Source organism: Pavona decussata, unplaced genomic scaffold, assembly GCF_977016875.1.
Source record: "Pavona decussata unplaced genomic scaffold, jaPavDecu1.1 SCAFFOLD_61, whole genome shotgun sequence".
Classification (NCBI taxonomy): Eukaryota; Metazoa; Cnidaria; class Anthozoa; order Scleractinia; family Agariciidae; genus Pavona; species Pavona decussata.
Window position 1 is genome coordinate 622,501 of NW_028145482.1, and position 24,675 is coordinate 647,175.

The 24,675-nt window shown below is 39.3% G+C and overlaps 2 protein-coding genes across 2 annotated transcripts; one reads left to right on the forward strand and one right to left on the reverse strand.

Annotated features, from left to right (window-relative positions):
- Window positions 1–2,528: 2,528 nt before the first annotated feature.
- On the forward strand, window positions 2,529–3,125 carry LOC146478956 (uncharacterized). The gene has a single exon (XM_085111106.1). The coding sequence runs from the start codon at window positions 2,529–2,531 to the stop codon at window positions 3,123–3,125; it is 597 nt and encodes a 198-aa protein (XP_084967232.1).
- A 6,318-nt stretch (window positions 3,126–9,443) lies between these two features.
- On the reverse strand, window positions 9,444–10,316 carry LOC146478957 (uncharacterized). Its single transcript, XM_085111271.1, has 2 exons — window positions 10,156–10,316; window positions 9,444–9,924 (listed from the first exon to the last, which is right to left on the reverse strand). The coding sequence occupies exons 1-2, from the start codon at window positions 10,174–10,176 to the stop codon at window positions 9,550–9,552; spliced, it is 396 nt and encodes a 131-aa protein (XP_084967397.1). The 5' UTR covers window positions 10,177–10,316; the 3' UTR covers window positions 9,444–9,549.
- Between the last annotated feature and the right edge of the window lie 14,359 nt (window positions 10,317–24,675).

Below are 24,675 nucleotides of genomic sequence, written 5' to 3' on the forward strand. Positions count from 1 at the left end.
GGCAACAATGAACAGGAATCCAGTGCCTGCGGTTTTCAATATCTTCTACAGGATTCTCAAAAGTGGCTATACCCTTTTCTAGCTTGTTACATCTGTACAAGCTTGCGTGCTAATCACGCGTTCAGGGCGGGAAATTAGACCTCCTAAGATTTTTTGAACGAACTAAATTAGATGCTAAAGTAGACGAGAATCAACTGCAATCAGCATCAAAAGTAAAAGAAATATTCGTTGAATAAAACGTTTTTTTCCATTCGTTGTAAAAATGGGCTTGTACATTTGGTAGCAGAGCGAGGTTCATTTTAGTTTTCGGTCGCTGAACAAGGCTTACGAGACGAGTATGGCTACAACAGAAGAAACGTTACTAGTTCCGCAGAATTACGGCGAAGCGGAGGAATTAGTAAAAAAGGTGGCCGTCGAGGATTTGAGAGCTTTCTGTTACACCGTCGGATTACCACAGAATGGGACGAAAGCAAGTCTCAAAGGGCGACTTTTGGAGCATTACAAAGGACAGTTTAAGGCGTTATCCGGAACTCCTGTGCCAACGCCACGAACTAAAAGTGGGGCTAGAAGTCCACAGTCAACCGACGAAGAACCGCTGTTTCCTTCTGCAGCAGTCGACGTTGAGCAACGGATCGATAGGTTGGAAATTGCCGTTTCGCGAATGAGAGAGTACATGGACGAGTCGCTTTCGCAGTTCCGTATTTTCCGGAGTCCATTAAAGAGTCTACTGAGCGAATCATGCGGTCTCACGACAAGCCTTCCGATGAAGATACAAGAATTAAAACAGGTTCGGACCGATTTGTTTCTGGTTCAAAATTTCTTTTAGAGAAGCGAAAATTGCAATTTCTGGAGAAAAACGCTAAAGGAGTGTGCAGCGAATTGGAAAAATTGCTTCATGCAGAGAGTGCTCCCTCGAGAGTGGAAAGTCAATTAAAGAGGTTGAGTCAATATGAAACTGACTGTTTACGTTCTGTAAAGGAAATTTTGGCAAACGTCGAAGAAGGTTCCTTGATAGAAGAAACTTTGAAAGAGTGGGACGAATTTCACTCAGGAATATTAATATCATTATCGCCAAAAAGACTGAAAAGGGAGTGAAACAATCTTCAAGTGAATACTCTGAGAATATCACAGGTGTTAAGTTGCCGTTATTAAGATTGCCCAAGTTTTCTGGTAACGTATTAGAATGGTCTGCGTTTTACGATGCATTTGTCGCATCTGTTGACTCGCATAACAGGTTTAGCAACGTGCAGAAGTTTACCCATCTGAGATCATGTTTGTATGGCAGAGCTTGTGTGCATTGAAGGCTACTCAGTCACTAATGATAATTACCCAAAGGCATTGCAAGATTTACGAGGGCGTTTTGAGCGCAAACGTTTATTAGTGACCGAGCTTGTCAAGTCCATTTTGAATCAGGATGTCCCCGAAAAGGCTGACGGGACGTCTTTAAGACATTTTTTCGATACATTGAAAAACAGAATGAGACGTTTGGAGTCACTTGACCTCAAGCCTGATGATAACCCCAGCCTATCCATGATGTTGCTTCCTATCTTTGACACAAAGGTGCCGCGCGAGCTTAAAGAGAAATGGGAGTTTTAATTAGCTTACGAAATATGACAATGATGAAGAAGACAAAGAAGTCAACATAAAGATTTATTTTCAAATTCTGGAGGATCACGTGTTTAGCAAAGAGTCTCACGAGGATACAAACAGCAGTTCACCTAAGCTAACGCTGAGAAAACGATTTGGTAGAGAAAAAAGATCCAAGTTCCCGGATGATGAAAAGTACATTTCCGCGAAGCCCTGAGTTGGCTCCTCTGACTTCAAGAAAGTGAAGCGTGGATTTTGTGGAAAAAAATCATGAGACGGTCAAGTGTGTAACAGCATTGAATAAGACATTAGAAGAAAGATGGGAAATGCTGATGAAATGCAAAGGTTCCCATCTCTCACAATTCTGAACCTGCAGGGCACCACGATGTCCTGTTGACGAATGTGGAAAGAAACACCACCAGCTCCTACACACCTCAGACAAGCTAAATCGGATTTTTTTTCCGCAAATAAGCAGAATTTGCTGCCAACCACCTGTGCAAGATTGATCTATGGAGACAAGGTATGTCCTGTTCGTCTCCTACTGGATAGCGGATCACAAGAGTCATTCCTTAGAAAAACCATTGCTGAAGATTTAAAGATGAAGTCACGAGGATCTCTCGCAACTATGAACATAAAAGTACTCGGGGAACAAGAACAACGAAAGAGAATGAATCGTGTGACGTTCGCATTAGCACCTCAGCTGTAGATGTTGACGTCAAGAAGTGTGCACATCTTATAAACCTGAAACTCGCGGAGACCTTTCCAAGGGAAGCGCCGCTCCTGTTGATTTGTTAGTTGGGGCCTACCAATAATACTACAAGTTAGTCCAAGGAAACATCAGAAGAGGCCACCCAGGAACACCGATCGCAACGAAGTCAAGACTGGGATGGCTCCTGCTGGGTCCCATCCCTGGTTCTTGGACAGTTGAGAATACGACAGCCATGTTGACAGTGACCAGAGTGGAAAATCTGAACAACCAATTAAAGCGATTCTGGGAACTAGACGCTATTGGTGTGATAGACCAGAAACCCGATGTCATATCAGTTGAAGAGAAAGACGCAGTTGATCAGTTCAACAGTTCCTGTAACTTTGATGGTGATAGATATGACGCTGGACTCCCATGGATGAAAGACCATCCACCTCTAGTTGATAACCACCAACAAGCAATTCAGAGGCTCGTCTCCATTGAAAGAAACCTATCAAAGCATTCGGAGAAGAAGAGAATGTATTGTGAAGCTGTAAACCAATACATAGTAGATGGTCACGCCCGAGCGATAGACAAAGTAGACGAAAAAGTAGACAAGATTAGATATTTACCTTATCATGCGGTTTTCCGAGAAAAGAGGACCACCACCAAATGCCGTAGTGTATTTGACAGCAGTGCTAAGTCGGCTGATGGAGTTTCTCTCAATGGATGTCTTCTGAAAGGACCGAATTCGAAGTTGCAGCCAGACCTCGGACATGTTATGATCAGATTCAGATGCCATCGGATCGGTCTCATGGCACACATCAAGAAAGTGTCTTTCAAATCAAATTGAAGCGAGAAGATCAGAACAGTCGCAGATTCCTGTGGAGAAATTTTCAAGCCGACCAAAGGCCAGATGTGTATTGCATGACCAGAGTAACATTTGATGACACGCCCTCACCCTTTTTATTCATAGCCACAGTGCAGAAGCACGTGCAAGAACAAGAGAAAGATTATCCAATTGCTACTAAAGAAGTGAAAGAGAACATGTATGTGGACCGTGAAGCTCGACTAAAGGTTGATCTTTGCAGTCACCTTTAAAAGGAGGATTTCCGTTAACAAAATGGGCTTCAAATTCTCAGAAGGTGATGAAAGCAACTCCTTTGCAAGAGAGGGCACCAACACTTATTCCAGTTACCAGCCCAGAAAAGATATCAGACTCCCTAAAGGCACTAGGAACGTCATGGAAGACACAGGATGATGTTTTGGTGTTCAAAAACGTTTCCAGTATCCTAGCCGAGGTAGATTCCAAGAAAAAGAGAAGTTTAATTAGCCTCTACTCTAGAGCGTTTGATTCTATGGGTTTGCTGGCTCCGTTTTTGATGACACCAAAGTTGTTGTTCCAGGAACTTTGGGCTCGAGACCTAGACTGGGATCAGCCACTGGACTCTGATATCGCTAAAGTATGGGAGACTTGGAAGCAAGAATTGACTGACGTGAGTCACATTAAAGTTCCTAGATGGTTACTGCCTGGTTTGTCATCCGTTGATAAAGTGGAGCTCCCTGGATTTCGCGACGCCACTCAGAAGGCCTATGGATCAGCAGTTTACCTTTGTGCTAAAGACGAAGAAGGCAAGAGAATTTCTAACTTAGTTATGGCCAAGTCCAGAGTTGCGCCAGCTAAACGAGCGACTTTACCAAGATTGGAGCTCCTTGCTGCATTCATAACTGCCAAGCTGTTAAGTAACGCCGTGCAAGCTAGGAAACAGAGTTCAAGAAATTTAAGAAAGAGTTCCACCAGTGGAGATTCTGCCCGGGAACCCAGAATCCTGCAGACCTTCTAACAAGAGGAATTTCAGCAACTCAACTTAAGGAAAACGAATTATGGTGGAATGGCCCAAACTGACTAAGGCAATCTCAATGCTGACATTACACCTATTCCCAAACAAATTCCAGTCCAGGATGTGTATAAGCATTTGAGACCAATTTCGCTTACACCTATCCTTTCGAAACTGGCAGAGGAGTGTACGTTTACCGTTATATCAAACCAGCCGTACTCGCAAAAGTGGATCCAAGGCAGTTCGGTACAGTCCCCTCTTCAAGTACAACTGAAGCGCTTATCAGCATGATTCACGAATGAAACAGTGCAACTGACGGTACTGGAGCCACAGTAAGGGCAGTCCTGTTCGACGTCAAGAAAGCCTTTGATCTTATCGATCATCACATATTGATCAATAAACTGCACAACTATGATCTCCCTGAGGCTATTCTGTTCTGGATTATCGATTTTCTTACCGACCGCAGGCAACGAGTGAAGCTCGGCCCCGACTGCTTCTCTGAGTGGGGAGCAATCCCAGCAGGGGTCCTCCAAGGGACTGAGCTTGGCCCGTGGCTGTTCATCGTTATAATTAATGAGCTCGACATTCCCGATAACAAGCTATGGAAATATGTTGACGACACCACCATCTTAGAAACCGTAGGCGAGAACCGGCCAAGTACCATCCAGACCGCCGTTGATACCTTCGTAACCAGAGCAGCTGAAGACAAGTTCCAGCTTAATGAGGCAAAGTGCAAGGAACTTCGAATAACTTTTAGTACTACAAACAACTGCTTTTACCCCATTGTAATTAACGGTAGTGAAATCGAATGCGTTCCTAAAGCTAAGATTCTTGGTATGCTATTACATGTAACCGTAAATGGAATTGTCATATTGATGAGATCGGAAAGAAATCTAGGAAACGGATGTATTGCCTGTCACAGCTCAAACGCTCTGGTCTCGGCACACAGGAGCTAATTCAATTTTATCGAACTTGTATTCGTCCCCTTACTGAATATGCCTGTCCAGTATTTCATGATAGTCTTCCAAAGTACCTTTGAGAAGAGTTAGAGAGGATCCAAAGGAGGGCAATGCGCGTCATTTTTCCCTTCAAGCCCTACCAAGAAGCCTTGGCTCAGGCTGGTCTTGGAACTCTTTCAGCAAGAAGACAATCACTGATGACGGACAAGTCCTTTTCAAAGATCACAGAAGACAGGAAAAATAAACTCCATGTTTTACTCCCAGAGAGGAACGCCTGTCATTAATATTTGAGGAAGAAACGGAAATTCAACGCTAAGTTTAAGACAAACAGATTAAAGAACTCATTCCTTCTTAGTAATGCGCTCAAATTGTAATTTTTGTCATTTTATAGCATTTTTTTTAACCTTTGTAATTTTTTAAATTTTTAATTTTGTTGTAAAAGGTATATAATTCAACCCTCGGGTTGCAATTTAGTTTTAATAAAGCATCTATCTGTCTATCACAGTCATTGGCCAGTACATGAACCGGTTAGACAGACAACTCTAGAGTGTCTAGTTGAGGCCAGGAAAGAAGCACACGAAGTACTGCGTGCAAGTTGTCGTGTTTGCCTCCCATCTGTTGAGAAAAGTACCCTCGAATTAGCAGCAAGATACGAAACCTGGCAGCGTTTGGTAAGAATAATTGCGTGGATTCTCAAGTGGTTACGATTACATGGAGAGCCCATGAAAGGAAAACTATCTGCTCAGGAGATAAAGGAGTCAGAATACGTGTGGTTGCGAAACAGACAAAGAGTTGCCTTCCTTCCCGAAATTGAAGAACTGTGTAACAAGAAACAAGTGTCTGAGTGAAGATGCATAGTTCAACTCGATCCCCAGTTTGACGAAACCAAGAGATAGCTAGTGGTGGGCGGTCGTCGTCAATTTGCTCAGATTCCAGAAGAGCAGAAGCATCAAATCATTATTCCACACAAAGATCCCGTTACAGAGAAGCTGATCATGCACGTACATGTAAATGCTAATCATGCTGGACCAGAGACGACTCTTACAGTTCTACGTCAACAATTTTGGCTTACCTAAGGAAGACGAGAAGTAAAACGAGTCTTGGGAGTATGTCTCACTTGCAAGCATTGGAAGACTAAGCCAGTTTAGCAAAAAATGGCAAGATTGCCAGCAGAGAGAGTACAGATAGCACCGCCATTTACCCACATTGGCGTCGATTTCACAGGTCCACTCTACCTTAAAGTTAATAAAGGGTCTGAGTCATCTACTGCAAAGGCCTACGTGTGTATTTTCATCTGCGAAAATTCCCGTGCGGTCCATTTAGAGTTGTTAAACAGTATGACAACAGAGGACTTTCTACAAGCCTTTTGTCGTATGGTCAATCGACGAGGGATGGCCCAGGTGATTCATTCCAACAACCAGACTACATTCTACAAGGCAGCAAAGGTTTTTTAAAGCATCCTCTCCAAGAATGAATTTAACGAATATAGACCCAAGTGTTGTAGAACATAAATTAGTCAACCAAGGTGTAAGGTGGAAGTTTATTACAGAAAGAGCCAGTCATCGTGCAGGTCAGTGGAAAAGAGTATGCCGTCAACTCAAAGAACCCCTTAGGAAGTGTTGGGAAGAGCTTTCCTCACTTACACAGAAATGATGACAGTCTTAAGGGATATAGAGGCCACGATCAATTCGCGTCCCCTCACGTATATCGGAGATGATGTTAGAGACGGACGAATTATCACCCCCGCTTTGCTTGCCATTGGAAGAGATCTAGGAAGTTCACCAGTTAACCCACCCAAGAAAGCTGAGTTATCGCTCGCGGAATGTTATTGCTACCAGCAGCGACTTCAGGATCATTTTTGGTCTCGTTGGGTACGGGAATATTTGCCCGGGTTGACTGTTCGCCAAAAGTTGACAAGGGAAAAAATCCCCCTGAAAGAAAACGACGTCGTTCAGATTTCCGACGACAACATACCAAGAGGAAAGTGGAGGAACGGTAAAGTCATGGAAACCTTTCCTGGTATAGACGGAAGGATTCGCACTGTGAGACTACAAATCAAGAAAGGATCTACTAACAGAGCGATGCAGAAGTTACACTTGTTAGAAGAACACAGGGATACCAATGAAGTTCAAAGAAACGAGCAATTCGAGAAAGTCCAGAATGACAAACAATTTCACGAAGTTCAAAAAGTAGGAAATGACTCTTCGTCATACGGAGGGGGAGGGGGGGGGGGCGTACAATTCACGTGTTTAGGGAAGGAAGTTAGACCCTCCAAGAGACTTTGAACGAAATAAATTAGATGCTAAAGTAGACGAGAATCAACTGCAATCAGCATCAAAAGTAAAAGAAATAATCGTTGAATAAAACGTTGTTTTTTTTTTTTCATTCGTTGTGAAAATGGGCCTGTACAGCATATGACATCATTGCCTTATCGAAAAGCGTTTCATTCTTTAAAGCATAGCTGTGACTTCCGACGTCAAGATGGTGTTGAAGGGACGAAAATCTCTGGCGGAGAGGATGTCATACATCACTCTTCACGACATTAAAACAGTTTATCGAAACACTCTTTGTCCTCGCCAATCTGTTAATCTGAAGCTTCCGCCATACCCAATGCCAGTCATGGCTGAAACTACGAAGAGAGATCAAGAAAACGGTGAACTCATGGTTAAAACCACGGAAAGAAAGGAAGAAAACCGTGAACTCATGGTTGAAACTACGGAGAAATCAAGAAATCGGTGAACTCATGGTTGAAACCACGGAGAGAAAGGATGAAAACGGTGAGCTCATGATTGAAACTACGGAGAAATCAACAAAACGGTGGACTCAAGGTTTAAACCACGGAGAAATCAAGAAAACGGTGAACCCGTTGTTGAAACGAGGGAGAAATCAAGACAACGGTGAACTCATGGTTGAAACTAAGGAGAAAGCAAGACAACGGTGAACTCATGGTTAAAACTAAGGAGAGAAAAGAAGAAAACGGTGAGCTCATGGTTGAAACTAAGGAGAAATCAAGACAACGGTGAACTCATTGTTGAAACTACGGAGAAATCAAGACAACGGTGAACTCATGGTTGAAACTAAGGAGAGAAAACAAGAAGTCAGTGAACGCGTGGTTAAAACTACGGAGAAATGAAGAAAACGGAGAGCTCAAGGTTGAAATTACGGAGAGAAATAAAGAAAACGTTGAACTTTTTGTTGAAGCCATGGAGAGAAATTAAGAAAACGATGAACTCATGGTTGAAACTTGTTTTGTTTAGAAATCTTACGTACTCCGCGCTCAAGCATTGATACCGAGTCAGATGAAGGAATTATGATAATGTCGTGCAGACATCCCTGATTGGCGTAGAATCCAACAATTGACCTTCATGTTTAAAACTAGAACTGAATTTTTAAAGGCAACTTAGGCAACAGTTTGTTTCCGTCCCGTGAGCCTGTTGTCAAATAAGATCAAACAGACGACAAAGTCTTAGTTTCCACGTCGTAATTCAATATAATTCTTCTACCTAGATTCAAATATTAATTCCAATTGTTCGAAAACAACTGAGATGCATTTAAATTTGGTTAGGGTTATGCTATAGATGAGAAAGACATTCATGCTTGATAGAATTTTGTCATTGCGCAACTGATGACTGTTTTTAAAGATTTGAAGAATTAAGTTTAGTTCGACGACCGAGACAACTGCCAAACGTAATTATTTGAGTCGAAGAAACGGCTTCGGCCCAAGGAAAGTTCGACGTTGCGATGAAATTTAAAAATCGGGTCTAACGTATCTTTTTAATTCTAACCGTCAGTGTTAATATTCCTGCACGTTTTAAGTACAAATAATTCTCACTTCCACATTTTTTTAACTGTGAAAATGAAGTCATTATGCCCTAGAAATGTCGTTGTGTATTTTTAATTTGACAATTATATTGGAATTTTTCTTTTTCTATTTATATTTTTGTGACTTATTTATTCATTTATTCATTTATTCATTTATTCATTTATTCGTTTATTCGTTTGTTCGTCTATTCGTCTATTCATTTATTTATTTATTTATTCATTTATTCGTCAACCATAAGAGGAGACAGAAAAAATCTGAGCCTCAGATAGGATTCGAACCCACGACCCTCCGTGTTCTAGATCGGATGCTCTAACCTCTGAGCTACAGTAATCATTCAATAGGGCTAGAAGGGGACATAAAAGAATTTAATTTTATATTTTGGGTAGCAAGAAAACGAAACGAAAAGAATTGGATCAGATAAAGCTATCGACAACGGAAAATTCCCCACTTCCCAGGGGAAAAAAATGAAGGGAGATCAAGCAGTCCCCATACATGTGGGTTTTGATTAAGAGTCTAGAAACGAAACAATTCAACGAATTTAAAGTTTTGAGTTATTTTTCATTTATTCATACTTCTGTTCACTACAACAACTTTTTATTGGAATGCTTGTCTCTTACAAGATACGTTCATTGGCCTTTCACTTAACAAACACAAAAGTTACATTGCGTTTCTTTGTGTTTTATAAGTACCACATTCAACACATGGGTTTGGGTTCTTAATGCCTGAAGGTTTACAATTCTTGCCTACTACTTGACAAAGGCACTGTTTGTCTGGATAGGCCAATCGAAAACCTTTTACTGCTTTTTCAATAGCCTTCTCTCTACAAGCCTCTCGTTTATCTGTTTCGATGAAATTTAGCAAATACGGGAAATCATCGCTGTTGTCTGTCATCGCTTCCCGAAGTTCTGCATGGGAATTGCTGTCAGTGGCTATCTTCTGTTTTTCCTGTCTGGTTTCCGTCCTTAAATGGTGCTCGCCATGCGAGGATGAGAAGATGAGTAGCAGATAAAACAGTGCTTTAAAGACATCCGTCTGTTGGTAGGATAACAGGGTAACAATTTAAGACTGATACAACATTCAAGACATACAGGACAACACTCAACTTGTTGTCCCTTAAATTGCCATTTGCATAGGTGGATATTTTAAAGTTAACAAACTTGTTTAGAAGAAAAGTGAAACACACAAAAAATCACCACGAGGAGAAAAATTAACCGTTTGCAAAACCGTAAGTAAAAACGGGTTGTTCAAATTTTAAAGATTTACCTCGGTAACTTTTGTGTTCATTTCTAATTCTCCAAGATGAGTCCGTAGTGGTTTGAAACGCTTTGTGGGCCGCAGGTTAACTGGTGCTGTTTTTGACCGGCAGAAACATTCTTTTATACCCTAGCAGTGGGAAAATTACACGCTGTTCTTGCGTTTGAGGGTTAATTCAGACTTCCTCGAGAATAAAACATGATCCGTGGAAATGAAATAATGATCAAACATCGTGACAAGTAATTCGGGACAAAACGAGACACGCGTCAGCGTCTGTTTCAAATTTTTGACTCAGAGATAAACATCAGTGACAGTTTCGAGGTACGATGGTGTTTTGTGGGGTAATGATGAGCTTCTACATTTAAATGATTTTGCCTTCTAATGGAAAAATAATTATTCGAACACTCGTATTTTCAGACAACAAACCACAACATGCTGACTAAGCGAACGGCAGTTCTTTGCACAATTTCTGTTGTCAAAAGTGAACCTATACATATTACTTAATACAGGTTCTTTACAGGTTTCTTTACTAAACTTGTTAAAACCTTGGTTTGTATGGATGTTAGTAACATTTGTTGCAGGCAGTTTACGAACACGTCACTCTAAATCATTGTTATGTATATGTTGGGGCAAAAGTTTGCAAAAAAAAAAAAAAACTTAAACAACAAACAAATCGGACTTTCTCAAGCGGGAAAGTTTTCCGCAAGGACATCCCTTAACATTGATGTCATTGGGGATTCATGGCGTATTTAAGTTAAATTGGCTATATGCGTTGGCTTGAGGTGAAACGAACATACGGTATTGAGATAAAAACTACCATAATGGCATCCCAGAAGCCCAACGATAAATTTAAACACTTATCTATTTTTCTACGTTTTTGTTTGTGAGAAGGGCGGGAATTAATCTTCACAGGAAACGAGGAGACAGCCCAACAGTCGTCGGATATTATAACACGTTTCAAGTTTATGCCACGCCAGAGCCGGCTATGCAAGACTTAATAAAATGTCAAGATTCGGACGGCTACGAATCATATCTCCTTCATAAGGTTCGCTAAGTAATAACCCCTCCCTACCATCCTTCGCTCTCTTAAGAAACGTGGTTTTTGATCTGGCAAAATATGTCCAAAAGATGCCCCCTATTTTGTTTTCATTTCCTTGTCTTAAACCCCTCTTTGACATGCTGGTGTCTTCGAGCGCTAATGTGTCGGAAAGTTTAAGTGTGGGAAGACGCTTTCTATAGTTACGTGAGACGTTCATCTTAAATCGCTTTTAGTAACCATTCTGTAGGTTAGTAGACATTAGCGTGGTCTCTTGCAAATACCAGATATGATTGGCTGAATCGTTGTTGTGCATTGACTGTTAAACAATGTTCTCTAATTGCTCTACATTTATTTTGTCATTACTACCTATTTTTTTTAAAATCATCTATTTATATACAGTAATAATTGGATTACTGACACTAGTCGGCGTATTCTATGAAGAATCATAATTACTTGGACGAAACCTCGTTTAATCCCACACTAGATCCTGTAACAACAATTTAAGAAGCTAAAGCAGCAGAAAGTAAAGTTCTCCTCCGAACAGTATAGCTTGTTTCGTTCCTCGCCAAGGAGTAGAACTGAGATTTTTGTTTTGGTCAGTTTCGGGTAGCTTGCAAATGGAGGTGCGATGGCTCTTCAAGTTCCTGTTCGCGACCGCGGTCCACAAACTTCCGTACTTAATTAGTTTTCCTTATTTGCCAAGATGTCCTACCATTTCGCAAAAAAATCGCTTATACCTGAGTTGGAACTAACCAACTACAGCTACCTCAACAAAGCCTTTTTTGTTTGCTCAGTAAATACAGTCTGTGTAGATTTTGGTATCTGTTCATACTTAGCTTTTTACCAGTGCAGCTAACTGGCACCTTAGAAAAAGAAAAGTAGTGAGTAACGTGTGAAAAGAAATGGAGAAATGTTACAATAGTTCAATGGAAGGTGGGTGCTAAATTTGCCGAAAGCAATAACAATGACATTATTCACGGGCTGCGAGTAACATTACCAAAGAGTGAATGTGTTTACAATGTCGTTACATCATTCCCTTCAAGGCGCACTAAGATTAAATGGGAAGGAAATGTCGAGCTATATTTAATTCTGCAGTTGAGTCAACTTATTCTGTTTTGTCATCAAACGAGGAATATTTGCATTTGTCGCGGACGCCTTAAAATTCTAAATGTGTTCAAAACTGTGACAAGTCTTAATGGACGCAAAAATGTATTGCTGGGTGCGCTCTTATGATCAGCTATTCAAAGCAGCGTTAGGGTAAACCCAGGTATAACAATGTAAGATCGTGCACGTAATTTCTTTGTGTACCGTAACACGCTGACTTTGGATACTTGTCAACTGCTGAACAACAGAAACATTAGCGGCTTTTTTATGATTTTTTAATGACTACGTAGCAGTAGTAAACATTAACTTGACGTGCACAAATTATTTCGAACACCTGTACGGTATGCGTGGCCCGCCGACTAAGGAGTAGCTGGAGTCCTAGGAGGTTCATTTCGGTAAACGCTAAAACAAGAGTAACGATAACGTTCTATGATAATTAAAAACGTCACGTTCATTTATTTATTATTATTATTTTTATTATTATTATTATTATTATTATTATTATTATTATTATTATTGTTATTATTATTATTAGTAGTAGTAGTAGTAGTAGTAGTAGTAGTAGTAGTAGTAGTAGTAGTAGTAGTAGTAGTAGTAGTAGTAGTAGTAGTAGTAGTAGTAGTAGTAGTAGTAGTAGTAGTAGTAGTAGTAGTAGTACTTTTCCTTGTTTCTTTTTATATGATATAGTCTAATGGGTTCTTTTTAGGTACAAATCAATAAACGAATAATATTGATGTAACTTGATGAGATTTTTTTCCCTTTTCTTCAAAAAAATTGTGCTTAAAAATAGTCTTTTTTAATCGTAAAGAATTGTAAATAAGTTTAAATAGCTCTTTTCTCTACTTTTAACCTGTAAATAACATTTTACGTGGAATATTTTTATTTTTTTTTTGTAATGCTGGAGTCAAGCTGGCGTTGTTCTCCATTGTACTCCATATTATAGGCCCAATTTGATACGTCGTTCAGATCAAAGGACGGAGCTTTGATGGAGCACTGAACGTCCGGCAGGTGGATGATCCCTTTCTCTCTTATCTTGGCGCTTTTGTTTAGCGTTCATGTTTGAATAATAAATGTCCGGCCATTCGGTGCGATGCAGCAGAAATGTGCTGTAATGTCAGTGTAAGTTGGATATTCTTGTGTCCTGAAAAATTAGCTTCCTGTTGAATTCGTAGGAACCAAATTACTGACTTACTACAATCTTCCTTTTTTAACGTAGGGATGATAAGTCAATTCAGCTTGTGCATTTTAAGTATCTTTTAGCTTTTTTACCAAGCTTAGAGCAGCTACAACTCTCCTGTGATGAAATGTAGTAACTCGAATATGAAAATATACAAACCGTTGGAGTTAAAAAAAAAGAGAAAGAGGGGAATTAGTCTTGAAAATAAAACCGTTTGTGGGGTTCAAGCAGCATCTCAAAGGAGTTGCTTTAACCCTGATAACATTTCACGTTATAACAATCGCTTTGTCATGACGTACTAAAATCGGTTTTAACTGGGCGTGTGGAGTTTTCTTTTATTATTTCCGCGTTTGAAATACATCGTTGTGTTTGAAAAATGGATACTGGATTAGCCAGGTAAAAAACTTCATTTGACGCAGTCAAGGAAAGTTTTAATATAAAGGCGTTCAGCCTGTTTACAGCCGCCCCTCAGTGCAACAAAGGAAAAAGGAGACGTCTGCACGCAGGCTACTCAGCCTTTAATTGTCTCGGCGACGCCTCTTCAAACGTTAAAACACTTAACATTAACAGTCTAGCTACTTAATTTTGTCGCTTGCGCGTCATTTGTGGTCTGGCGTGTGACGCCGCTGTGACAGACTGTCAAGAGTCATTCCGTGATCATACTCTGCATATGATATGTAGACAAGTCCTTTCTTAATGAATGTTTCAGAATACTCTAAGTTGGGAAGACTCATCCGTTAAATACATTTTGGAAGGCATATTTTTATGTCCCTGTAAATTGCAAAATAGACCTGTGGGCAGGTTAGTACCACGTGTATATGAACTTTTCTATAGTCACGTGGATTAAAAAGTAAGAAAACAACAACAACAAAAAAAAAGGGAGGAAGCTGAGAGGAGTTCAACCACTGACTCTCGTGTATTGACAAAATTGTCCATGGTTCCTCTCCGATCGAAATCTCGACATTTTCGATTTGTGTCTTTCGACGCAATTTTTTCAGCACACATTATCTGTCTTTAAGTCCGTCTTTATGGAAGAATAAATAAAACGGCCCTACCAACTTGCCTCAGTAGTTCTTGCTGAAATTTTATTTTTCAGCGGATCGAAAAACAAACGGTAGCCCACGGCAGCTAATTCGTATTTCAAATGAATATTGTAACTTTAGAAATTCATCCGGTTAACGAAAGGTTCAGTTACTAAGAAGGAAGAAAGTTATTAAAAAGTCTTAAATTGATCAGTGGGTTTTGTGTGTCATGTTCATGAAGCGAAATTTGATCCAGATATTTAATTTTCTTTTACTGTTCGCGTGTTTAATAACCTTGAAAGTAACATTATTCCTTTCTGAATGTTTTCAAAAAAAGAACAGTATAGTGTTACGCACTCTTTTAACAGAGTTTCATTTTAATGTAGTCCCACTGTCTGGACATTGACATTATGCGTCTAACTAAAGATGACAAATTAAAACTGGACTGAAAAGCACCTCCAAGACAAAGAGGAACACGGAAAAACGAAAGAACTAGAAAAGTGAATACAGAAAAAGCTATTTACAAAAAAAAAATGAACATAAATGAAAAATAACATAACTTAAAAGAAAAAAAAAAAACAGTAATGCAGACATCCTCAATCACTCCGTCAACGTGTAATTCAAAATGAACACGAGGCGTAATGTGAGCGGACGTTGGTTATAAATGAAGCCAAAATTTCTTTGAAAGAGCCTTTAACCGCTTATCTTTTTGACGAACTGACGTATTTTCTCAGTGCAAATTTTGCTCCTCAATATTCTTCTCTGTTGGGGATAGACGTCGATCAAATAAAATATATCTCCTGATCTACTCAGATTTTAAAGATGATGCGTACTGTGCCATATTTTGATTTAGTGTCATTCATTCTAAAAAAGTTATTATGAATAATCCTCGAACCCTAACCAATACTTCAACTCCTACCCCAAACCCAAGCCTACACGTTGACTCTAACCTAACCCAAACCGTAACCCTAACCCTAACCCCAATCGTTACATCAGGGTAAACATTAGCTTTGGGTTTTAGGCTTAGAGATAGAATTGCGGTTAGGTTTAGTGTTAGGGTTAGGAATCGGGGTCAGGGGCTTAAGTTAAGGAAAGGGTTATGGGTTTGGCTTAGGGTTACGATCAGGGTTAGGGTTAGGGTTAGATATATGGTTAGGGTTATCACTTCATAAATTACAAGACAGTGCTGTTTTTTTTTTTTTCTTTTTATTTATTTATTTATTTATTTATTTTTTGTATTTACCTTGCAAAAAAAATTCTTGTTAACGTACTTCCTTCAGCAAGAAGCTGGGGCACTGATTGTAATTCTCTTATCTTTGCCCTTTTTTTAAGAGTATTGTAGCTCAGTGGTAGAGCATCGGAAGGTCTTTAAGGTTCGACTCATGATAGGAGCACTCGGATTTTCTTTTTCCGAGTTTGCCTGTGTCATTCACTGATTTATACATCATGCCCTCAGTCAACGTTGCTGATGATTTTATTGCCGTGTTTTTTTAGGCGTATGGTAAACGCGCGAACTTGCTCTTTGAGTTCAACTCGGAGACGGTGTAAGCATGTCTCATTCAAATTTAAAAAAGCGGAAACTGACACTATGATCACATCAGTTTACCCTTGTTTATAAGAAGGTTGTTTTGACTTTTGCGATGTATGTTAGTTCACGGTTTTGCTTGGGACCTAAACCATTATCAGCGTATCTGAACGTCAAGCCAGGATAACAGACGAAATCCTTCAAGCTTTTCAGTCTAAAACAGAAATGTCTTCATAGTCCCGTAAGTACGTTTAGTAATCGTAGGAAACAGGCGCATTGCTAATTAACTTTTGGTAACTTTGGTTGCCTTTGATGGATAATGTCATGGGAAGTTTAGTTCGTTCTCTCCCTCTCTGTGTAACGCGTTTCTTCGCGATCGTGTTTCCGCCCAATGTATTAAGGGTACTTCCTGGGTTCGATAGGGTAAATAAGGGAAAAAACATTTTTTTACGACCAAATAGAATTTGGGGATTTTATCTAACATTTACTGAAAAAAAAATTGAAAAATATTAAAAAGCGCGCGAGATATTTAGGAAAACGTATTTCCATCTAAAAGTAAATAAATAAAAAAGGTGTCAAACTTTAGACGTGGATATCTAAATAACCAATCAGAATTTCGAAAAAGCCTGACACCTTTTTGTTGATTGATACCTTGTGAATAACACTGTTCAGCGATTTCGTTCTTCGCGCGGCGTTCGATAACCGATTAATTCAATGGAACAACCATCGGTCGATTCGAGGTTCTACTGGCTCCTGGCACTTAAAAAAGAAAAAGATCGCTCAATTATATTTTTTATAGGAAACTACATTTATTAAGCTTTATAATGATATATAGTTTGTTAGAGGTTTATTGAAACTTGCGCGCGTACGATTTTTTTTCCAAAGGACACCCGCGAACCCAGGAAGTATCCTTAACTATGCGGGGGTCGATCATATGGAAATCTATGCAAATATCAATTTGAGCGTGACATTTGCCTCCGGTGTACATAATAGTTGATAATCATGTAGCCTAAAACGTCAAGGGGGGAAGAGAGTTAGGGCAGTTAACATTGTTATTGTTATCGTTGTTTTAGGTATATAGTCGGTGTGTAGTATGTAGGTAGCCATAAGTACAATTTTATAAATTCTATTTAAAAAGTAATTAAATGTAAATATATGACACATATATTGTCGTTTTGACTTTTGCGATGTATGTTAGTTCATGGTTTTGCTTGGAACCAAAAGCGAAATTATCAGAGTAATCGCGGAGCACCTTATCTTACTATACCTTATCTATCGGTGTAATCGTGGAGCTCTACTTTTAGGCTTGGCTAAATAAAGGAGATTTATTTCGAAAATAAATGAATTTATACTGCTTGATTCATAGTCCCAGTACCCAGTCAAGGTATTTCCGGTAATCCGGGACACTATAACTGCACATACTTAACTGTGTGAGGCGCTTCCCTATCCCTCTTTTGCTCGAAGCAGTCACGAGTGAACAAGTCTCTTCCAGTCTACACTGAACTCGCGTTGGTCGACCCTCCTCCTCCCCTTACGCACCGGTGGGACTCTAGTCATGTAAATCTAGTTTCAAGTTGAGGATAATCCCTCACCTTTGCTGGGAACTGATTCTCTATTACATTATATTTAATGACGGTTGTATAAATGATTGAGAAAATAAACGGCCTCGCCACAAGCGTGGCCAAATTATCGCCAACCCAGTAGTCGCCTACGTTCATAGTCATCAGTGCCCAGCAAACAGAGCTCATCCAACACAGTGATCTTCTTTCGAAAATATGACTGAAAAGAAATGAATAAAAGAGCATAAATATACATATATTACACTTGACCGAACATCATCTACCAAGCAGTAGTCACCAACCTCAAGAGGAACATACATCGGAACTGGCGAAAATGCATTTAAATCAAAACTAGGAATCATGTAAAACTATATGCTCATTCATGAACGAACGGTATAAACACGCAACCGGACTCAGTAAATGCGTATGGAATCCGAAGGACCAGAGGGCCCGGTTGTTCAAAAGGCAACTAATAACGGTAATCCCCGATTAAAAGTTAACCGAGGTTTCCAGCTCGCTCGTTACTGAAATGTTTTTAAGATCTAATTTTAGCTGATGGTTAAGAATACTCAATGTTAAAACTTAAGAAAGTTTCTTATTGATTACTTATTAAACTCGAAACAAACTACACGTTAACCGAGGATTAGCTTAATCGGGCTTTGAACAACTGGGTCCACAACATTAAGAACGGTTTGCTGTAAGGACCGACTAAGCGTATACAAAATAGAAAAAAACGATTTCCCCAAACTTTGCCAGAATAAAGGGCTTGGTGAACTACTTCTAAATATATAAGTTTCATTTTGTTTAGAGCTTTATTTATTTTGGGGGAATTTTTTTAAAATTTTACCCATGGAGGCGGGCTAAAATCACGCCGAGGTAGGCACTTTTGTAGGAACTCCCTTTAATACAATGAGCCTTTTCTAGAAAAGATTAACCCAACAGAAGGAACAATTTCATTTTCTTAGATGACTAGCGGCGTTAAAGTTAAATAAAACGTAAACATAAATTTTTGACCAATTTTATAAGTTGCGTCTTTTTACCGGTGATTATAACAACCTAATTTTGGCTAAATTCAAGGACAAAAAAAGCATTTTGGTACATCGCTTTTCCTCACGAAACTACTCTCCGGGAAAACATAATCGTTTCAACTAAACATTGATTGAATAAAAAGATTGGGGTAAATTAAACAGCGAGTTCTCAGAGCGTTTTCAAAACATGTCACTTCGGCAATTAAGAGCGACCTTTGACCTTTTATATCGACGGGAAATATAAACGAGAGCTCATAAACCCTGACTTTCCTTCGTCGGAAGACGCCTATTTTTACTCTGCTGGCACATTTTGAGTAAAGGAAAACTACACATTTGAATTTGAAGCTATGTATAAGCTATGAAAGATAATTTGAAAAGTAAAATTAGCAATTCAATTCCACTTTGCGTAGGCGGTTCCGATTTGTTTACCTGAAATTGCGATTTTAAAGTCTGTTTACAATACAAATGCGGCATCAACTACAAGGTAAACCTCATTCTACTGAATCAGGATTAATAAATATTTCTTGCCTGAGAAATCTTTTCCTGCCTAAAAACACGGTCTGTGTTCATTGCAAAAGTGTATTGAGCGAGATCGCGGAACGCCTCAAGCCAAAGAACAAGTTAACGATTAATTTCAAGGAACCACAGGAACGCCAGGAGTACATTGCGTACTGAGATGTGTACTTACATATTTCGGTATTACTATGACACGTCAATTCAAAACGCCTCTTTGTCTTTTCGGACACTAAGATGTAATATCTTAATTACTTAAAGATCACGTAAATTGAAAGGAGCGCCGTGTCCCGAAAGCTTACTTCTTTTGTTCGTTGCGCGTGGTACTTGCTGGTGGAGAACAAATGTGAGCGGTGGTGAATAAAACATTAATGCATTCTTTTGTCTAGATGATAAAATTTCCAAAGTAAAAAGCAAGGTAAAGTATTTGTAGTAATAATCTGTTTTACCTTCAAAGGCATTTTTGAGAAAAGCGAAAGCCAACTTGAGCTCACTATTTGACCGAGACATCGGGACACATTTGGTATCAGATGGCGTTCAAATGAGAGTATCTGTGCCGCTCCCATTGGATGGGCATCGCATGGGACGTCAGTGTCAGGGGAGAAGGGAATATCATCTCTACATGCTAAGCTTCTCTACGAAGAAACAAGAGTGTTGCTTCTTGTTGACTCGCGTGGGTATTAACCCGTAGCACTAGCTTACAAATTTGTCGGGTGGGTCTGTTACTCTAGATTACAGCAAAACAAATCGTAGCCCCAGGATTCTCTCCCTCACAAATTTTCAGAAAGCGAAAAAAAAAAAAAAAAAAAACACATTTAGTCTGAGATTTTTAACCGTAAAAGGATATATATGACAAGAAACGTGCTTGCACTTAACAAAGAGCATAGCAAAGATACGACTTATAAGATATATTTACAGATTCTCCAAGTAATTTTCCCAATGTGGGAAGAACGTGGCCGCTAGCGTTGATTAATTTCTTTGCTTTGTTTTGTTTTAGAAATCTACAAGCAATGCAGAAGAAAGAACCATCCCTTTTAGTATTTCCCAGCTCAGAATCTGAAGAAGGTTCAGATCCCCTGGGAGAACCTAACGTCGCAGAGCCAGTAGAGCGGATATCAGAAGATATCGCACATAATATAGCTATTACACTTACAGAACATCTTAAACATGAATTAAACTCTGTTGTCCGGGTTGACTTCTAAATTAACTTATGCAGAGCCATATAATACGATAATAATACAATACGTACTTACATACTAATTTACTCATATACTTATATGTGATATATAATTAATACACATTCCTATCTGTAAACAAAAGTCTTTTTTTTTTCTCTATAACACAAATAGAAAGAAGAAGTAGTAAGTGAAGAAGTTGTAGGAAACGTTAACTACTCGATGCAGCACCTGACGATGGAAGACGATATTCTGTCTCGGCCGGACTATCAAATTGATGTCTCAATCCACCACCTGTCGATAGGAGACGAAAGTATGTCTCATTCTTACTCTCAGCTAGGCGATTCAGAACTCAGACCCGACTCCCGAGTGAGCAGTAGCGAGACTTTTAGTGGCGACGATCTACCAACAAGCTGTCAGGCCACAAGACGTGCACCTTTGAATGATTTCTTTCCTTCATGTAATGCTGAAACAGTCGGACCATACTTAAAGCGATGGGAGGAGACCGGTGAACGTACTAGGGCAAGCCATGTTTTAAAGGCTAACACTATTATTGTTGCTGGTCTTAATGCTATCGCTCCAGGATACACGGGCTATCTTTGGGAGGCCGTTAGAAAGTCTGGCTCACTTGAGAAGGAACTAGGTATCGGCGAACAACAAGAAAACCAAAAATATCTTAAGGCACTGGCCGAGTTGTACCGAAACGCATCTAGCTGGGAAACAAGGCGTCAGATATTATCAATTATGGGAGCGTTAAATAAAAAAAAGGCAGCACGAAAACACTCAGATTAGCCATGCTAAAGAGTATCTGTGACTTTTTTGGGGCGTCTACAGACGGATTCCACCCGAGGCGCAAAGCAGAGTCCCTTTCCGTGTCAAGAGATCTTGGGGTGTGGTAGTTGATATTACTACTCACCTGAGACAGTCGCCGTATCCCTATCTATAGTTTTGTTTCTATTGTTTCATTATAATTATTAATTGTTTGTGATGCAAGGAATATATTTCTATTTCTGTATCTTTTTTTCACTTAAGACTTCGTAGGATTGACAGCAAGTGGTATGATCACAAGAAAGAAAATATGGTTACCACAAGGTAGAATTAGCCTATATTATTCTCATTTTTATCGCAGTTTCCTAAATGTTACGGAGACCTGACAAGTCGCAAAGTTTGTCATATAAAGGTAGTTCATTATTAATGGACAGTACAATGCAAAACGAAACACTATTATATAAATAAAAGGAGCTGTGCGGTCCCAGTATTGTGCAATTTTATACAGTGGCATGCCTGTGGCTTTATTCGGTTAATCGTTAACATGTGCATGTTAGCGATCGGGCTTAATAATTTTGCAATGAATGCAGGCTATGTCTCTTTTTGTCAAAGATCTCTAAGGTAAGAAATATTTATTAATAATTCAGTAGAATGAGGCTTACCTTGTAATTGATGCCGTATTTGTGTTGTAAACAGACTTTAAAATCGCAATTTCGTGGTAAACAAATCGGAACCGCCTATGCAAAGTGGAATTGAATTGCTAATTTTACTTTTCAAATTATCTTTCATAGCTAGTACATAACTTTAAATTCAAATGTGTAGTTTTCCTTTACTCAAAATGTGCCAGCAGAGTAAAAATAAGCGTCTTCCGGCGAAGGAAAGTCAGGGTTTATGAGCTCTCGTTTATATTTCCCGTCGATATAAAAGGTCAAAGGTCGCTCTTAATTGCTGAAGTGACATGTTTTGAAAACGCTCTGAGATCTCGCTGTTTAATTTACTCCTTTTTTTTTTTTTATTCGATCAATGTTTAGTTGAAATGATTATGTTTTCCCGGAGAGAAGTTTCGTGGGGCAAAGCGATGTACCAAAATGCTTTTTTGTCCTTGAATTTAGCCAAAACTAGGTTGTTATAATCACCGGTAAAAAGACGCAACTTAAAAAATTGGTCAAAAATTTATGTTTACGTTTTATTTAACTTTAACGCCCCTAGTCATCTAAGGAAATAGAATTGCTCCTTCTGTTGGGTTAATCTTTTTTAGAAACGGCTCATTGTATAAAAGGGAGCTTTTACAAAAGTGCCTACTTCGGAATGATTTTAGCCCGCCTCCATGGGTAAAATTTTAAAACAATTCCCCCAAAATGAATAAAGCTCTAAACAAAATGAAACTAATATTTTTAGAATTAGTTCACTAAGCCCTTTATTCTGGCAAAGTTTGGGGAAATCGGTTTTTTCTATTTTGTATACGCTTAGTCGGTCCTTACAGCAAACCGTTCTTAAGAGCGTCTGTTTGTAAAAATCAGACAAATTCTAAATTTCGCGGCAAGGGTGAAAAATTCGATTTCTTTCATATTTTATTGTCAGATAGGCTAGGATATAACTAAAATCACTGTATAGTTTTTTCGGTGAAATATCCTTTTATTTCAAAGAAAAATGCAAATAACGAAAATCCGTTAAAATCGTCATTTGAGGCGCTAAAATATTACACGGGTTTGAGAGCCTCGCGTGCGAAAGCAAATCATTCTACCGCTTTTGAAACACTCAAATCTCTTTTTACAATCCTTAAATATCTGTTGGAATGATTTTGGAAAATATTGCGTCGTTCTGTTTATGCGAAATAATTTAATTTCGAAGGCATACAATTCAATGCAGTAAAAGTACTTCGTGAATAAAATTAATTTTCACCATGTGCGAAACCTTCAAATCGATTAAGCTTCTGGTGGTTGAATGTTAGAAGGATGGTCTATAGATTCCTGTAAAAATTTCTTTGGGCAAATGATTAAGAGCGACGCGAGAGCTTTTCAAAGTCCGTAAAAAATGCAAATATTTGACCCTCAGCGGTAAACTTTGAAGTTGCGGGTCAGACATAAATTTTAGTCCGTGTACATGTCTTGGCCCATATTAGGTTAAAATAAGTTCATATAGCACATTTCGAAATGTTCTAACCTTATACTATGCTTTAAAAGACAGGTCCAAAGGCCATTTTAGCACGATTCTCTGGTCGCTCGTCGCATAAGTTTGAGCCGGCTGTTTGTACTGAAACGTCCGATTTACACCACGCAAACTAGTCGAATACAAACCTTTGATCAACTATCGGCGCATTTCATCAAGACTGCGTCTTCTTCGACGGCTAAGTCATTTGTGAATTATTGCTTGGTTTACAGTAGTTTACAGTGCAAGAAAATATCATATCTGATCGCTGCTAGAATGGGTTGGGTGGGTAGGATGAGGTCGCTAATGGACATATGCTGATGTAAACCGCATTTGAATATATGTATGAATAGAAAATGCGGTATAAAAATGCATTACCATTTTGACAAAAAATGTCGGCGCTTTCAGTCTATCTTGCATTGCAGGCAGCAGTTTGTTCGTCACGCAATACAATGTCTTGGACATTTTAGGGGGGTGGAGGAGGGTGAAAATGCGAAATGCTTGATAACTGAACATAAACATACTCAAGGCAACAACAACAACAACAACAATTAAGATAGCGATACCTTTAGGTACGTTCTTTTTCCATAGCTAAAATCCAGATAATTTATTCACTGGCGAATTCATTTGCGCGCGCGGGCTGAGTTGTTGGGAACGTTACCGTGGAGAGGGGGGGAGGGGGGGGAATAAGATTTCACTAAACAGTATCAGTATTTACTGATGAAGATCACTGCACATCCTTTAGCTAGTTCTTTCCACCTTTAAATGCAACAGATCCTGGTATGAAACCAAAAATATCCCTCATTGCAGGCATCTGTTCGTCCTACTATCCATGTCATGGGCATTTTATGGGAGTGGGCAAGGGCGAAAATGATTGAAAGCTACACTCGGTACTAGTCCTGGTACGGTACTAGTACATACTCTAACTTTGAAACACAAGACTGCAAAATCAATTAAAAAAACCCGATTTATTTAAGGAATTTCGTCCTACCTTGCTTGCTTTATCTTTGGTAAGCCACAATATGCCCTGGTTGCAGGCCAGCACTATTCTTAGATATAACAGGGTTTTGGGCCTTTATTTTTCTTACTCTTATTACTTATGCTAGTCCGTTCAACTTATTACTTATACTAACTCCGTTAACTAAAGCTTCGGCCTCAAAGTTGATACACTATCCTCTCCTCCATTTATCTCGTATTCAAAACAAGTAAGCACCCTACCCCCTCTCCCCCTATCCCTAAAAAAAAAATGTTCCGATCCTTTAGTTGATAAATAATTCCGGTGCTTATGTGGTGCTAGCGTGGGGTGGGGCTTCTGACAGGAGGGGTGCTCTCGGTACGGATGATCTTGTGGCCCACGCGCGTTACGTAACACCATGATTTCCTCCAGGTAGCATCCAGACACGTTTGGGGGCTTGTACCGCGTAGTCTTAGTGTTGAACAACAACCCTCCATTTTCAGTGTAATAAACTTG